At 38.9% G+C, this 13,856-nt stretch overlaps 1 protein-coding gene across 14 annotated transcripts in view; it reads right to left on the minus strand.

Moving 5' to 3' along the window:
* The window catches only part of C4H4orf50 (chromosome 4 C4orf50 homolog), an 85,883-nt gene that overhangs the window by 51,750 nt on the left and 20,277 nt on the right, over nucleotides 1-13,856 (minus strand). For 8 of the 14 annotated variants that reach the window (XR_013182161.1, XR_013182162.1, XR_013182164.1 and 5 more), the window contains 4 exons: nucleotides 11,821-11,997; nucleotides 9,614-9,670; nucleotides 9,026-9,208; nucleotides 285-527 (listed from right to left, as the gene is read on the minus strand). Coding sequence is in view for 10 of the 14 variants with exons in the window: in XM_077177717.1 (XP_077033832.1) it covers nucleotides 318-527; nucleotides 9,026-9,208; nucleotides 9,614-9,670; nucleotides 11,821-11,997 (627 nt within the window). In the remaining 4 variants the exon portion in view is untranslated. Of the gene's footprint in view, nucleotides 1-284; nucleotides 528-4,278; nucleotides 5,192-9,025; nucleotides 9,209-9,613; nucleotides 9,671-11,820; nucleotides 11,998-13,856 lie in introns of those variants that run through there. The other 6 variants (XM_077177719.1, XM_077177718.1, XM_077177711.1 and 3 more) reach the window with 5 other exon arrangements.

Here is a 13,856-nt window from a genome sequence, read left to right on the forward strand (position 1 = left end):
TAACAACTTTTTTTAAAACATCCAACAATTTGCAAAGATTATCTTACCATAGAGAAAGGTACACCATGATGAAATCAAAATCTTTTAATTATTTTTGTAAGTCCCAAGCCCCTCTTAAACAATAGAAAAGAAAATGCATAATGAAAAACATTAAACAGTTTGTCAGCTTGTGTAAACTAAAAATCAACCCTGCATCTCTGGAAGGAATCATTCAAACATTTGTATCTTCTGCCAAGAATAAGAGATTTCACTGAACTAAAACCAGTGAGAAAACTTTTACTGACCTGGCAGTTTTTGGGGTGGTTTTCTCTCAGCTCTCAATGCAAGGCTGTGATCCTCTCTGGGCTGGTTACTCCAATAGAAGAACCAGCACACAGCTTTGGGGTGAGGGGAGAACTGTGGGGGCCACCCATCCCTGGCTGAGAGTCACCAGATGCTGACCCAATCCTCCTGCTCCCTTTGGCACCTGCCACACGATCCTCTGGCTGTCCCTTAGCCTGTGAAACATCTGTGGAGGAAGGCAGCATCTGCAAGAGAAAATAGCATTTTAACAAATTCAAGATAGATTAAGTTTTCCAATGCTGCTCATTTTGGTTTAGTGGAAGCCATTTGGATGAGTTGTCTGAAAGAAATATTCACAGAAATTAACTGTAAATAAACTACATTTAGCAAAATAAGGGAAAAGATAGCATACCAATTGTTTCAGATGTGGAGCATTCCTCCACCTCTCAAATAAAGAATCCTATATTCAACAAGTCATCCTCAAAACAAAACAAAAAAGATCTCTAAGGTTTAACAACAGCTGAAAATTTGCCTTGGGCTATTAAGAAAACTTAGATTAAAACTAGAAAAAAATTCCTAATTTTAAAAATTATCTCAGTTCTCTTGAAGAATCTAAAAATTTCTAGCAGGATTCTTTTACAAACATATTTTCTCACTCCACACTGCACAACTAATTCAGGTTTGTCTACCTATGAATGTTCAAAAAAGCTAAGCGGAACAGACTCCAAAAGTGTGTTAGTTCAACTGCATGAACTCTTATCCAGACCCTCCTATTCAAAACAAAAAAATATTAATTCAGTTGATCTTATTTCACATCTAAATCAACTTTAACATCAGAGCAAACTATCCTTTTAGAATATCTTCACTGAGTGCAGACAAATTTAAGAGAGCAATGGCAGTTTAAATATGCACATTTTCATAACAGTTGCAAGCAGATCTCCCTGAATACCAATGACTACTACAAGGCAGTAGCATTTTATCATTCAAAGCCAAAATTATTATACCTACCATATGAGTATTGCATTGTTTCTTGAGATTGCAAGCCTTGTCATTTCAGCCTTTCCGTTTTTGAAGATTAATTTATTTATTTCTAAAATTAATTCACCTCATTATGCATTAGCATCTCATTGCCATTAGGCCTCTTGCAAAAGCTACAGAAATGCAGATACAAATATATGCCAGGTCAGGAAGAATTACTTAAAAGAAAACCCATTTTACTTAAAATAATATACTGTTTGTGCTCTGTGCATCTTTACTGAGTCTTAGCTACATCACTTGTGTCCATTAAAAAAATGAAAAATCAAAGGACTCTGAAATGCAATAGCAGTGTAAGATTGCTCTGAAATGGCCCAACAGAAAGATGAACATTTATTGACAAGCTCCTGCATCTAAATATAGTTCTATTGTGACATAAAGAAGAACACATGGTGGTTTTGTTGTTGCCATTTCACCTCCTGTTCTTGGCTCCCCACCATGAGCAAAGGGAACCAGTTCTGATGAATTGTGGCCATTGGTCCCCTTAAAGTACCCAACACAAGCATGTGTGGCCAGCTGAGACACTGCCCAGGAGCAGCTTCCACCTGGATCCTTGATTTCAGGCTGAAGAAGGCCAGGGAACAAGGCAGGCACATCCAGGAAAGGAAGGAACACTCACATTGGTCCGTTTGGGGCACAGAATTTAGATTGCTGCTCTTCCCTAAAAGGTTTGCCTTCTCTATGCTGATCACAGAGGGGGCCTGTGATACCACCTGGATATTGCATTTATTTAGGCAAGGTGGCATGAATACCCAAACATGTCCTAGCAGGCACAGATCAGCTGGAAAGTGAAAGCTTCACGTTTGGATGTTCCCCTCTAAACACAGGAGCCCAAGGCAGCTCCAGAAGTCCTTGGTTTCTTTCAACCAAGGTTACAAGTGCAGTATCTCTCCCCATCGTTCACAAAAAATGCCAGCTGGCTTAAAGCAATGAAAGGTCAGTCCTGAAATGTTTTGAGGCATGAAGATATCAGATCTAAAAATATTTGATGGGAATTTCCTCACTACAGGAAGCACAGTTAGAGGCATTTGTGGTGATGGATGAGAGTGAGCAGGAGCAGAACAAGTTCTGGAGCTCAGTGACCCATGCAAAGGCAAATCTCTGTCCTGCTCATTGGCAGGGGAGCTGGTAAAGCTGCCAGAAAAAAACACACCACCAAATCAAAGCTGTGACACTGGCACAAGTCATTTCTAGAAGAATAACCTTCTTGCAGGGTCATTCCTTTCCTTCAATTTTTTATCCCACAAACCCTTTTGCCTCTTGGAATTAGCAAATTCTTCTGCAGCCAAAGTAGTGACACTCAGCAGAAAGCATGGTTAATGCAAACCCCAGTGAGTGAAGATGCTACTACCCTGACAAAGATTTCACAGTATAGTCTGCACTATATTGGAAAATTGGTATGATTCTCAAAAGACTCATCTCTGGTGTGTCATAGGACTGGCACTAAAGATTACATCTCCTATAGCACTAAGGATGCAGCTAAGCAGAAATTCTGTGTTTTGTCTCAATGCCCAGACATTAACTTATTCTTTTTCAGGTTGTTTTTTTTTTATTATTATTATTAATTTTACTATATTTATTCTATTTTTCTATTTTTTTTTGCTTTACTCTCAATTTTCCACAAATTATCCCACCTAGGAAGAAATGAAAATATTTGACCAAACTGAGATATTTGACCAAACTGAGAAGAGTGTAAACTTGCATAATGCCATGTTCTAGAAGGATTGCTATTGAAACAAAAACACATCAGCTTCCCCCAACACTACAGAAAAATAAGACAGTGGTGTCAGAGAGAAGATGAAAATGTTTTCATTTATCTGCATATTTTAATTGTACATTTTATGATAATCTAAATTCTGTCACTTATCAAAAATAAAGGAAGGTTAGTTTTTAAAACTTTTCTTTTTTTTTAGTCATGACTATTCCTGTACTAGCATGTGCTGCTCTAGAGAAATGCATGCTGTTGCCCATGAACTGCAGCAAAAATCACTGTTAAAATATCTGTATTATGCATTCAGGAAAAAGATCTAAATCTTGTCAGCTAAACCAAATTTTACTTTCAAAGGGCATTAACCTTGAGTAAGAACCTTCTCCTCAGCCAGCAAAAATTCTTGAGATCCCCTCTATCCAAACAACCATTTACATAATTATTGAACAGCTTTATCAGTTATTTCACTGCAAAGGCCAGGTTGCCACTAACTTTTTAAATCTGTATTTTGTGTCTCTCAGTATTTTTAATAATTTCTCTAAAGGTCAAAAATAACATATCTCTCAGCAATGGAGTTCACCCTTCTTTAAAAAAATTACTAAATAACTAATTCCACTTCTTCACTTCATCCACTTGCAATTCCAGTGATTCAATGCATGTTTTTTGTAATATCAGGTAAAAACAAACAAACCTCTTCCTGCAAAGAAACCTTTGTCTTGAAAGATTCCTTGCTCTTGATCAGCCTTGTCCCAAAAAGACTGAAAGCCCAAAGTTAAATTCTTTCTCCCTTCTGAGGGTGGGACTCATCAAACCAAAGGTTATCTACCCCTGGCCCCCTTGACAGCCACTGGAGCCCAACTTCCACAGCTCTTCCCACCTTATCCCAGAATCCCAGGATGGGTCAGGCTGGAAGGGACCACACTGGGTCATCTGCTCCACCCTCCCTGCTCAAGCAGGGCCATCCCAGAGCACATGGCACAGGATTGTGTCCAGATGGTTCTTAAATATCTCCAGTGAGGGAGACTCCACTCCCTCTCTGGGCAGCCTGTCAGTGCTCAGTCATCTGCACTTACCTAAAGCAGGTACATAAAATGGGCAGGATAATTCCTTGGAAGGATGTTCTTCTCTGCTTTAACTATGAAAATAAATAGATAAACTACCACAGATGACTGTCAGAAGTACAGACATCATATAGGAAATGTGTCTCACCCTCAGTGCCAGAAAAGCCTCTGACCTTAACAGCCACACACAAACCACTTTAAGGAAGACATCAGAGAATTTTATTTCAGGCCTATTATCTTCAAATACAGTTCACTGGAAACTTGCAAAGTAATGAGTAGAAATACAAACCAATAAACAAACAAAAAGCATTGCTCTATCAAAACATATCTCAGAAGAAATCCCTTGACAGAAAGAAGAATTAAGCTATGCTGCTCTGCACATTTAATCCCTATTCTGTAAAACAATTCACTGCACTGGACACATTCCTTGCCCGGAGCTTTCCATCCATAAGGTTTAAGATGACTGCATGAAAAGCATTAAAAAGCACTACCATTTATCCCTACATCCCTTGCACAAATTCCCTTTCAGCTCCAAGAAATGAGGGCAAACAGCCACAATGGTTTCAGATGGAAAGAATATATAAAATATATCATCAGGTCAAAGTGTCCCAGCACAAGAGAAATTGGATGAGCAGAATTTTCCATTACAGACATCCAGACAGAGGCAGTTTGCTCAATCATTTGAAGGGAAGAATTAAACATACTCCTTTTTCTCCACACCTAGCCCAAAAGAGAGAGAAAAGGCCCAAAATATTGCACAACTGTACTGGCTGGGCTGAGTCCATGGGAAAGGGGAGCCAAGCTCACTTGCTCCTCTGTGTGGTTCTCTGATCCATCAAAAGCAGCATGGACACTGCCTCATGCTCAAGCCAGCCAGGCTCAGTAAATCCTGGCCCTTCAACTGCAAGTAGACACCTAAACTCAGGAAAAAATCAAGCCTCCTCTTTTACATGTCCTATTACTCATCTGGAACATCTCCTCTTGCTTCCCACTTTTACCATCCCAAGTAAAGCAGCTGTTGCAAAGCCAAGTCCTTTTTTGTTAGTGGTTTTGTGAACATGAATTTCCAAGATCAGTTGATGGATGCTGTCCTGTGCTCTTTTCACTGGGAAAGGCAGAAAAACAATAACTGTTAATAATGTCCACAAATTAATTCTGCAAAGGCAAGGAAAGGAGGATGAGGGCAAGGTCCTTCCAATTAAAAAAAAAAAATCAGCATTGAAAAGGAGGTGATTAAAATGGGACATGACAAAAGGCCAAACGTGGACACACATTTTGTGTCTGACATTGGGGATGTGACTCCCAGCCAGGGCACTGTGCCCAGTGCCTCGTGTACCCGCTGGAGGCAGCCCTTGTCCCAGCAATGTGTCCTCTTCAGCCACGTGCTTTTTGTTTTCCAGACACAAAACAAGACAAGGTTGTAAAATATTCCTATTGCCAAAATTTATTATCGCTCCACTCCAATGGGCTGCAAGGGTTTCTCAAGTCTTTTAAAAAGAGAACATATCGCAAAGCCTTAGAAATTAACTTCTTCATGCCTCCAAAAATTTTAAGTTCATATTAGACATACATTGTCATTTCAATCCCTGCCCAAAAGATGACTTTTTTTTAAAACTGAGAGTCTGCATTTATTCACTGTCCTGCACAGAATTTTTGCTTTCACCAAAGTGACATAGGTGGTGGGTGAAAAAGAATTGAAATAAAACCCCTTCTGTGCAATCATATATGTTTATTATGATAAAAACCAGCTAAAATTAAATTAAATTATACTTAATTGTTCAATTAAAGTTAATTACAAAGTAAGTGCTTCATGGTGTACAGTTTTATCATGAGGAAAAGTAATTCAAAACCTAGTCCTCTTTACAGGGACTTATTAAGATAAGGAAAACTGTCTTTTATGAACATAATACTCTAGCATATATCTGACCTCACTGAAGAGTGCACTGCTGGAACAAAATTATGAGATACTACATGATTCAAGCAAATTTTATTTTTCACTCACAAACATTTGAATGTAACACTGGGCTGTGAAAATAATCAAGAATGACAAGCCTCAAAATGTATGCAGCTCTGCTGAACTGAACTGATGGAAGCCTTGAGTTAGTCAGCAAAATAAAGCCACAGGGACAACAGGGATTTATCATGTCTGAGAGCAGAGCCTTGAATGCTGAAAGTGAAGTCTGAAGAGAAGCTCCAAAGACAGTGGGTTTTGCATAACACCATCTTTGTGGTTTAGTATTTTAATTGGGATGAAAATTAGGGAGAAAATACTGTCAAATAGAAGGAAATGACCTGATTGTGTCCCAAATAAGCAAAGAAGTAGAGTTTGCTTTGGTCTGTTGGCAAACTCTTGGTGGTGCCCATAAATGCCCCACCAAAGCTGGGCCATCCCAGTACCCAGCTGAAGCAGCTCTATCCCCTCTACTTGTAATTTCATGCACAGATCAACAAGCAAAAAAAGAAAAAAAAAAAAGAGTTCTTAATAGACCTATGAACTAAATTTTTCTCTGACAACATGACTCAAAGTTTTTTACTGAACTACAAAAGGTCAGGCACTGAATGAGTACAGAGACCTCTTTCCCTTCAAAAGGCTCTGAATCAGTTCTTCATTCATCACTGCAAACTTTGAGCTGAAATTCATCAGTAAATCATGGCACAGAGGTTTGCTGCCAATGTGTGACAGGGTTCCACTTGTTACTGGGTCCAGTAATGAATAAAGCCAATTGCAAATCTTTAATTTAAGAGGGAAAATAAAAGGAAAAAAACCACAAAAAACAACAATCCACCAGGTTTTGTATAGTAGAATTCCAAAGTTATGGATGCTGTAGGAGTGAAAAACTGAGGGGAAGGAAGGAATGAACTTTCAAAGGAATTTTATGTAAGGGGATGTTTGGTATAGCTCTGGAATCTTAAATGTGAAGTCCAGGGAGAATAAGAGTTGAAAGCAAGAAATAAAATATCCAAGATGAAAAGTTAGTTCACTAAAACATATGTCGACAGTATAAGATTTTTTAAACCAAAGGAATGTATCACATGAATATAAAAAAGTCTCTCTATTTTTTTTTAATTGTAATCATCATTAAATTAGTAGTAGTGAAACTTGGACATTTTTTCATTGAAGTGTCTTCCATTGGAAACCTGATGCATAGAAATATACATTTTTCATGAGAACATGCAACTCTTCCTTGATAGGAAAGTTTCCCCCTGTCATATGTGGAAGGATTTATCACAGACCAGAGGAGCCCTCAGCTCAGTGTGAAGACACCCAGCAAGAGCCAGTGTGTCCTTTGCATGATAAAAACCCCAGGCTTGAATCCTATTTGTGCCTGAGCCTAAGTGAGACCTGTGGCCACTACAGTGCCAGACACCATGGAAGGGGCTTATGCTACACCTAGTATGAACAGCTAAATATCTGTCAAAGCAGGGGATTTAATGTGGGGCTCTATGCTGCAGATAAATTCACTGGCTATCAGAATATATATTTAATTTCATTCTCTCTTGTTGAACCTGCTAAGTTTTGTGATAATTGAACATTTAGGGAGACAGTGTGAGTGTGACCAGTATTTTGATATTTATTGTGTTGGCAAGCTTTATTAATGCTCATCTATCACAGCAGTGTCTGAGAAAAGCCTGAAGGCAGGGGAGCACTATCTCCCTTCTGACAGATGAGTTCCATGAAACATTCCTGTGCAGTGGGAGCTTGGGTGAGGCACTGCTGGACCCACACTTGAGGTACTCAAGGAGACACAGCCAGACACAGAGTCCTGTCCCATCCTGCAACCAGCAATCGATCCACCTTTCCCTTAACATGCAGTTAAATTGTTTTGCCACAAAACGAGTATGACTGAGTGATAGCTTGCAACACTTAGTAACACTGTAAGAATAAGCACTATCAACATGATACAGAATGACCACTCAGTGTGTAAAAATGCAAAATCATCAGAAAAATAAGCCTGTGGATGTACTACAGTATGTAACCATTTTGAGCATCTTCTGCTGGTGAAAATGTCAAGTGTCATTAAGATAAATTATTTTTAAATATTCATTTTGCAGTGCATTGTGTCAGCTGAAGTACAGTATATAGTATGAACTAATATTCTGTATTCTGTTGTGACAAGCACACAATATTATACAAATGTGTAACACACAGTATTTCCTTCCCCTACCCCACTTTTAACCAAATAAATTCTACTCAAGTGTAGTTGACACAAAGTCTACCAAATATTGTTTGGATACTTTTACAGGCTTAAAAAAAAAAAACAAAAAAACCCAAGAAACAGAAATCAAAAGGAAAAAGAACTTGCTGATGGACACTGAAGTACTGCAAGGGAATTCCTGTTTCTTCAGGTTGCCATATTGAGATCCCTGTCCTTAAGAAAGTCTTCAAGTAGGTGTAACTCCAAACTTAGGAAGTTTATTCCCAGCATCCAAGATATTAATGACAATATTGAATATAACCAGGTGTGAAACAGACTGCTTCCCACTTTTGCCTTGCCAGAGAAACATAAGTGACTAACTCCCTTTTGAATACAAATGCCCACTGAGTTAAGTCTTAAAATATTCACTGCTGATCTTTTTTTCCCCTGACTTCTTCAGAAATCTGAAAGAATGCATTGTGCAGGAAAGAAATGCAAAATTCATATTTAAAATGAAATTGGGTAATATGTGCTGCATTATCCATCAAATACCTAGTCAAAATACCAGGGGAGTGTTTCTTGCATGGAACATTGATGCACTTTGCTTTAAGCTCCTGAAATTTAGACCCTGCCTTCAACAACAATAAAATGGCCAACTCCATGATTTGTCTGAAGCAATACTTAAATTAAGCAATGAAATATATTTTATAATTGCACATTAAGTCTCTCTAAACACTTTTAAAACCACCACTTAATTCAGTAGTGTACACATGAGGATCCTACAATGAACTAGGAGCACGTACCACTTGATTACACATCGGTGTAAAAGCAGCCATATACTCTGCCAGGGTCATGTCATTCACCAGGCTCTTCATCTCTTCATCAAATGCAGAGTTAATAAATCCTTGCCTGTGGAATTCATCATGCATCCTCCTAATGAAGCTGTTCCTTTCCTGGCACTTTTGGGTGAGGCAAGCCAGCTTAGCCTGTGTGGCATGAACACACAAACATCCCATGGTTCTGTCATTTCACTCCCTTCTGAGACTGCAAGATTACATTTTGTGTCTGATCTGTAATTCCACATTTTGGCCCAAAGCTACAGACTGTATTCCTAGATCTCTACATTATTAGATGCCTCCACACCTTCAAGAGCAGCATATATGCACAGATAAACTGAAAGAGATGTTCCCTTTCTGTGTGCAAGGTCCCCCTTTTGAGAGGCTGAAAGTCACCTTGCAATGATGTCAGTGAGCCCCTGCCTGGGGTGAAGGCAGCAGCACCCAGAAAATCAGGGACAGCTGCAGAGGAAGAGGAAGGGACAGGCACAGAGCCTGTAAGCAAAGGGATACCCCTGTGCAGGTCCTGAATCAGGGTTCAGGGAAACACACTACCTTCAGAGGAGCTAATGTCAACTTCACTTCAGATTTCCTCTTCTGCAGCTCTTTCTCCTGAAAGGTTGAAAAACATCCTGCATCAATTTATTCAAGAATCACTTTGAAATATTCCAGCAGTTTTTTGGGTATTTTAGACCTGGCTCTGAGGTGTACACTTTGCATATCTGTGTGACCCTGTACCACAAACAGGATGAATCAGTGTAAGGCACTAGCTGCACACAGATAGGCTCTGGCACACAAACACTGCCCTACATTAGCATTAGTCTTAAAAATTATCAAAGGCTTTTGGATGTTCTTAGATGGAGCCTGAGATCAGTGAGGTTATTTAATCAAAGCAGCATCACAGTAAAGACTTGGTATCCTTCATTATGCACTCAGGTTCATATTTACTCTGTGAATCTCCCAAAACATTCATTGGAGGAAAATTTTCCCTTTCCTTATCAATATTTTACTGTAAAATCAGAGAAAAGAGGAGGGATTTTCTGCATGTATATTCTACTCTGGAAAGGAAACATCGACAGTCTTTGACACAGCTGATACATGTCCTCTATTAGGAGGTGAAGCAGGGTGGGCCAGATTACTTAGTCTGTACTTTATGATTAAAATCTACTGATGGTAACCCTCCTTTCTGATTATGCAGAGAAAAAAACCCAGCATCTTGCCACATAAAATCCATTACCACTATGAGTCAATACAGTATTTTTGACTGTAAAGTATTGATTCCTTTGCATTTATCATGCCTGATAATTTACATTTCCATAAAGTTTACACTAATTATATTATATTCATCATTAAAAAACCCTCCTTTATGAGCAATCAGGTATGCTGAAAAAGGTCACATTGTCCTCAGCTAATAGATTGTGGGCTTGGGAGGAATCAGAGCAGGCAGGACGGGGAAACATGTATTTACATTGCACTGGGGGAACAAACAAAGAGCTGGCAATAGGTCCCTGCACTGGAGACTTTCAACTCTTGATGAGGCAGGGAGCAACACATCTTGCTGATGCAAGAGAACTAAGATTTGTCCATGTATATGGACAGCACATCTCACCCTTTACTCACCTACCACCTGATGTGACACTACAGAACAGTTTCATTTTACCAGCACTGTTCTTCTAAGAGATATCCCCCAACCCATGCCTGGAGAAGCCACTAACCCTCTTTACAGGACTGGTTTAGAGCAAGCCACAGCACAGGATGAGGCTAGGAAAAACAAAACAAAACTACTACCACCAAACAAACAGACAAACAACAACAAAACAGAAACCAAAATTGTAGCAAGATGGGTTTACTGTGGAGAAAGTAGAATGAAACCTGTTCCCAGTAGGGAGAAGACAATAATCTCTTGTATGTCAGAGTAGAAGCTATGAAGAACAAAGAGCACTATTGAAAACATTCCATTTAGTAGCTGTTTCAGAGCCTGGTGGGCCATTCCAATTTGGCTCACATTGTGACTATTATCCTGTTCCAAAATATAGTCCCAATAGGAAACAAAATCTAAGGGAAAGCAGTCCTAGGAGGAATTTGTTTCCACCTAAGAGCTCAGTAGCTGTAGCCACACTCACAGCAGCAGTTTTGCTGTCACACTGTAAGGCAGCAGCTTTGCAAATCTTAATGTACCTGCTCTGGTTTGCCAGGTGAAAAATAATGCACAAGTGTATAAACTGCTTGTGGCAGTGCATTTGTGCATACATGGGGGTGCTCATCAGAATAACTATGACAAAAATCCAAACCACACACCTGTCTGAAAATGTCTAACTGAAACTCTTCATGTGTAACCCCAGCAGGTGAACCGAAGAAGTTAGGAAAAGTCTATCAAAATTAGCTTGGAGTTTCATAATCTGATATAGTGGAAAAAGAGGGTTGTGAATCTTAAAAAATCCTGACAATTTAAGCCAAGGAGATTCTCTGTAAAGAATTTCAGCACCACTGTGCTTGCATTACACTATGGGGATTAATTAGAGCAGAGACTGAATTTTCATGATCATCTATCGTTTTTCCATAACATGGATCACTCAGGCAGTTTACATCTTTTCCCTATTTTTCTGAAGTTAGGAGTACTTGTATATATGCCTGGAAACCATTTAACTATCCTCAGATTCATTCCCAGGAAAGAAGTCTATTTTACTTCTCCCCTTTGAAAAGAGAGATGTAGAATCTGACATCTAAGCTCACATTTAAGCACAAAGAGAACAATTTTATACCTTTTCACATAGCTGAGCCTGAAGGAGTTCCACTTCATTCTGCAAGCCATGAAACTGACTTTGTAATGCAGCCTGGTCCCTGAGCTGGGCTTTCAAGGTCAACACTTGCTGCTCTAATCTCTTACTGGCTATTTTATTCACCTCTTTTTCCTGGGCATCCTTCAATGTGTACACAGGCTAGAGAGAAAATATACAGATTTTCAATTTAGGTGTATAAAACAACAAAAATATTCTTAATCATGTCTTTGACCACAAAACTTCTCAATCGATATAACTACTTACCTTGTACATCAAAAAGAAGCAATGTTATCAAATGCATGATCCCAAAACTTCATTAATATATTAACACTTATATTTTGCACTAATCTTAAACTCTTTATATGTAAAGAGTACTTGGCCCCTGTGAGAAGAGGTATAGAAATGGATTCCTACAACATTTCTTCAAAGTAAATATATTTATTGTAATGATTTAATAAATGGGGAAACTTGGCAAAGACAGATAAGTGACCAATCTGTGGTCACATAGTGAGTAACAAAAAAACTCAGATGTTCCCAGTCTCCTGTTTCAACAAGAAGTAATATGTCCCTTGTTTTTCTACATATATTTATGTCAGAGAGATAATTCCCCTCTCCCAAATATTTATTTGTTCTGGAAGATTATTAATAAACTAATCAGATCTTAAGTAAAAATTTCTAAAAAGAAAATTTGCTACATTAAATGTAATAATCATGATACAGAGCAAGTGGAAAGAGAAGCTTCTGAATTTAACTCCTCCTCCCCCACTCCTCAATTTATTTTCTCCCCAATTTCATGCTCATAGATTGAAAGGAGTAGTGAGAGCTTTAGATTGATGGTCAGCATCATAAGGTCAGCTCCTACAAGTGACACTGCCTGATTAAACATATAGATTTAGAATGAGGCAAATCTGAAGGAGAAGGAAGTATCCTGAAAAACACTTAGGCTATTATATTAAAAATAAAATTGAGTTGATTCACACAGCTGGTCAAGATTTCTGATTATCTAAGTATCAGTATGTAAGGAATATGTACTATATATGTATATATTTATATATATATACTGTGGTAAAACTGTATAACTTTCTGGCAAAACAGAATGATGATTTGATTTTAATGGTTACAACCATTGCTACAACTGAGAGAGAAGTTCATACTCAGCCCTGATGCACAACATCACAGTAAATTTTTCCCAGCCTTTCTGGCTTTGACACCCTTGCCTACAACACACTGAAGGCACCATTCCACAGGGAACAGCAACCTGAGCTGATGGATCACATTACTCTGCCTGCAGCCCATCACTGCAACACAGATTAAACCAGAAATATGTCACTGTCACAGTGCTCCTCCTCCTGAAGCCAGTCCTCTGTGCACAGCACTGGAGCAGCTTGGATGCTTTGTACCAAACTTTTTGGCTCCCTCTTGTGTCAAGAGAACAATAGGAACAGCTGGACACATCTCCATGGATTAGACCAGGGCTGCAGGGATGAAGGGCCAAGGATGAGCCCATCACATGGTATTTCCCTTATCTTCTCTCCCACACAAAAAGTATGGTAAAACCAAATGGGAAACACTCCCTAACTGAAGATGCTTCATGGAAAAAAAGATGGGGAAATAAAACAACTGTGTGAAGGTTGGAGACAGAGAGAAGTTCCCTCTTTCCTTTTGCATTTGGCTGAACCACCAGCAGTTTTCTGTAGCTCCAACACACAAATGAGGCATATAAGATTTATGATGAGCACTCTGTCAGATGTCCCAGTTTGCAGTGACCATAGGTTATGTAGTCAAGCTCTAGAAGGATGAAGGACCCAGCAGCTGGGACTGGGAAATAACCAAAGGGTAACTAAGCCTAAAACATGGCATTTAACACACTGCATTCTTGTAAAACCTGGCAAGATCACTACTTTTTGAAGCTGGTACCTAAACATTAAAAAGAAAAACAGTATCTTCCTCTTCTCATGTGAACTGTGCTTGTCTGAAAACTCAGTGAGAAAATGAGAAGGAATATGACCTTTTTTGCT

Source organism: Agelaius phoeniceus, chromosome 4 (genome assembly GCF_051311805.1).
Source record: "Agelaius phoeniceus isolate bAgePho1 chromosome 4, bAgePho1.hap1, whole genome shotgun sequence".
Lineage (NCBI taxonomy): Eukaryota > Metazoa > Chordata > Aves > Passeriformes > Icteridae > Agelaius > Agelaius phoeniceus.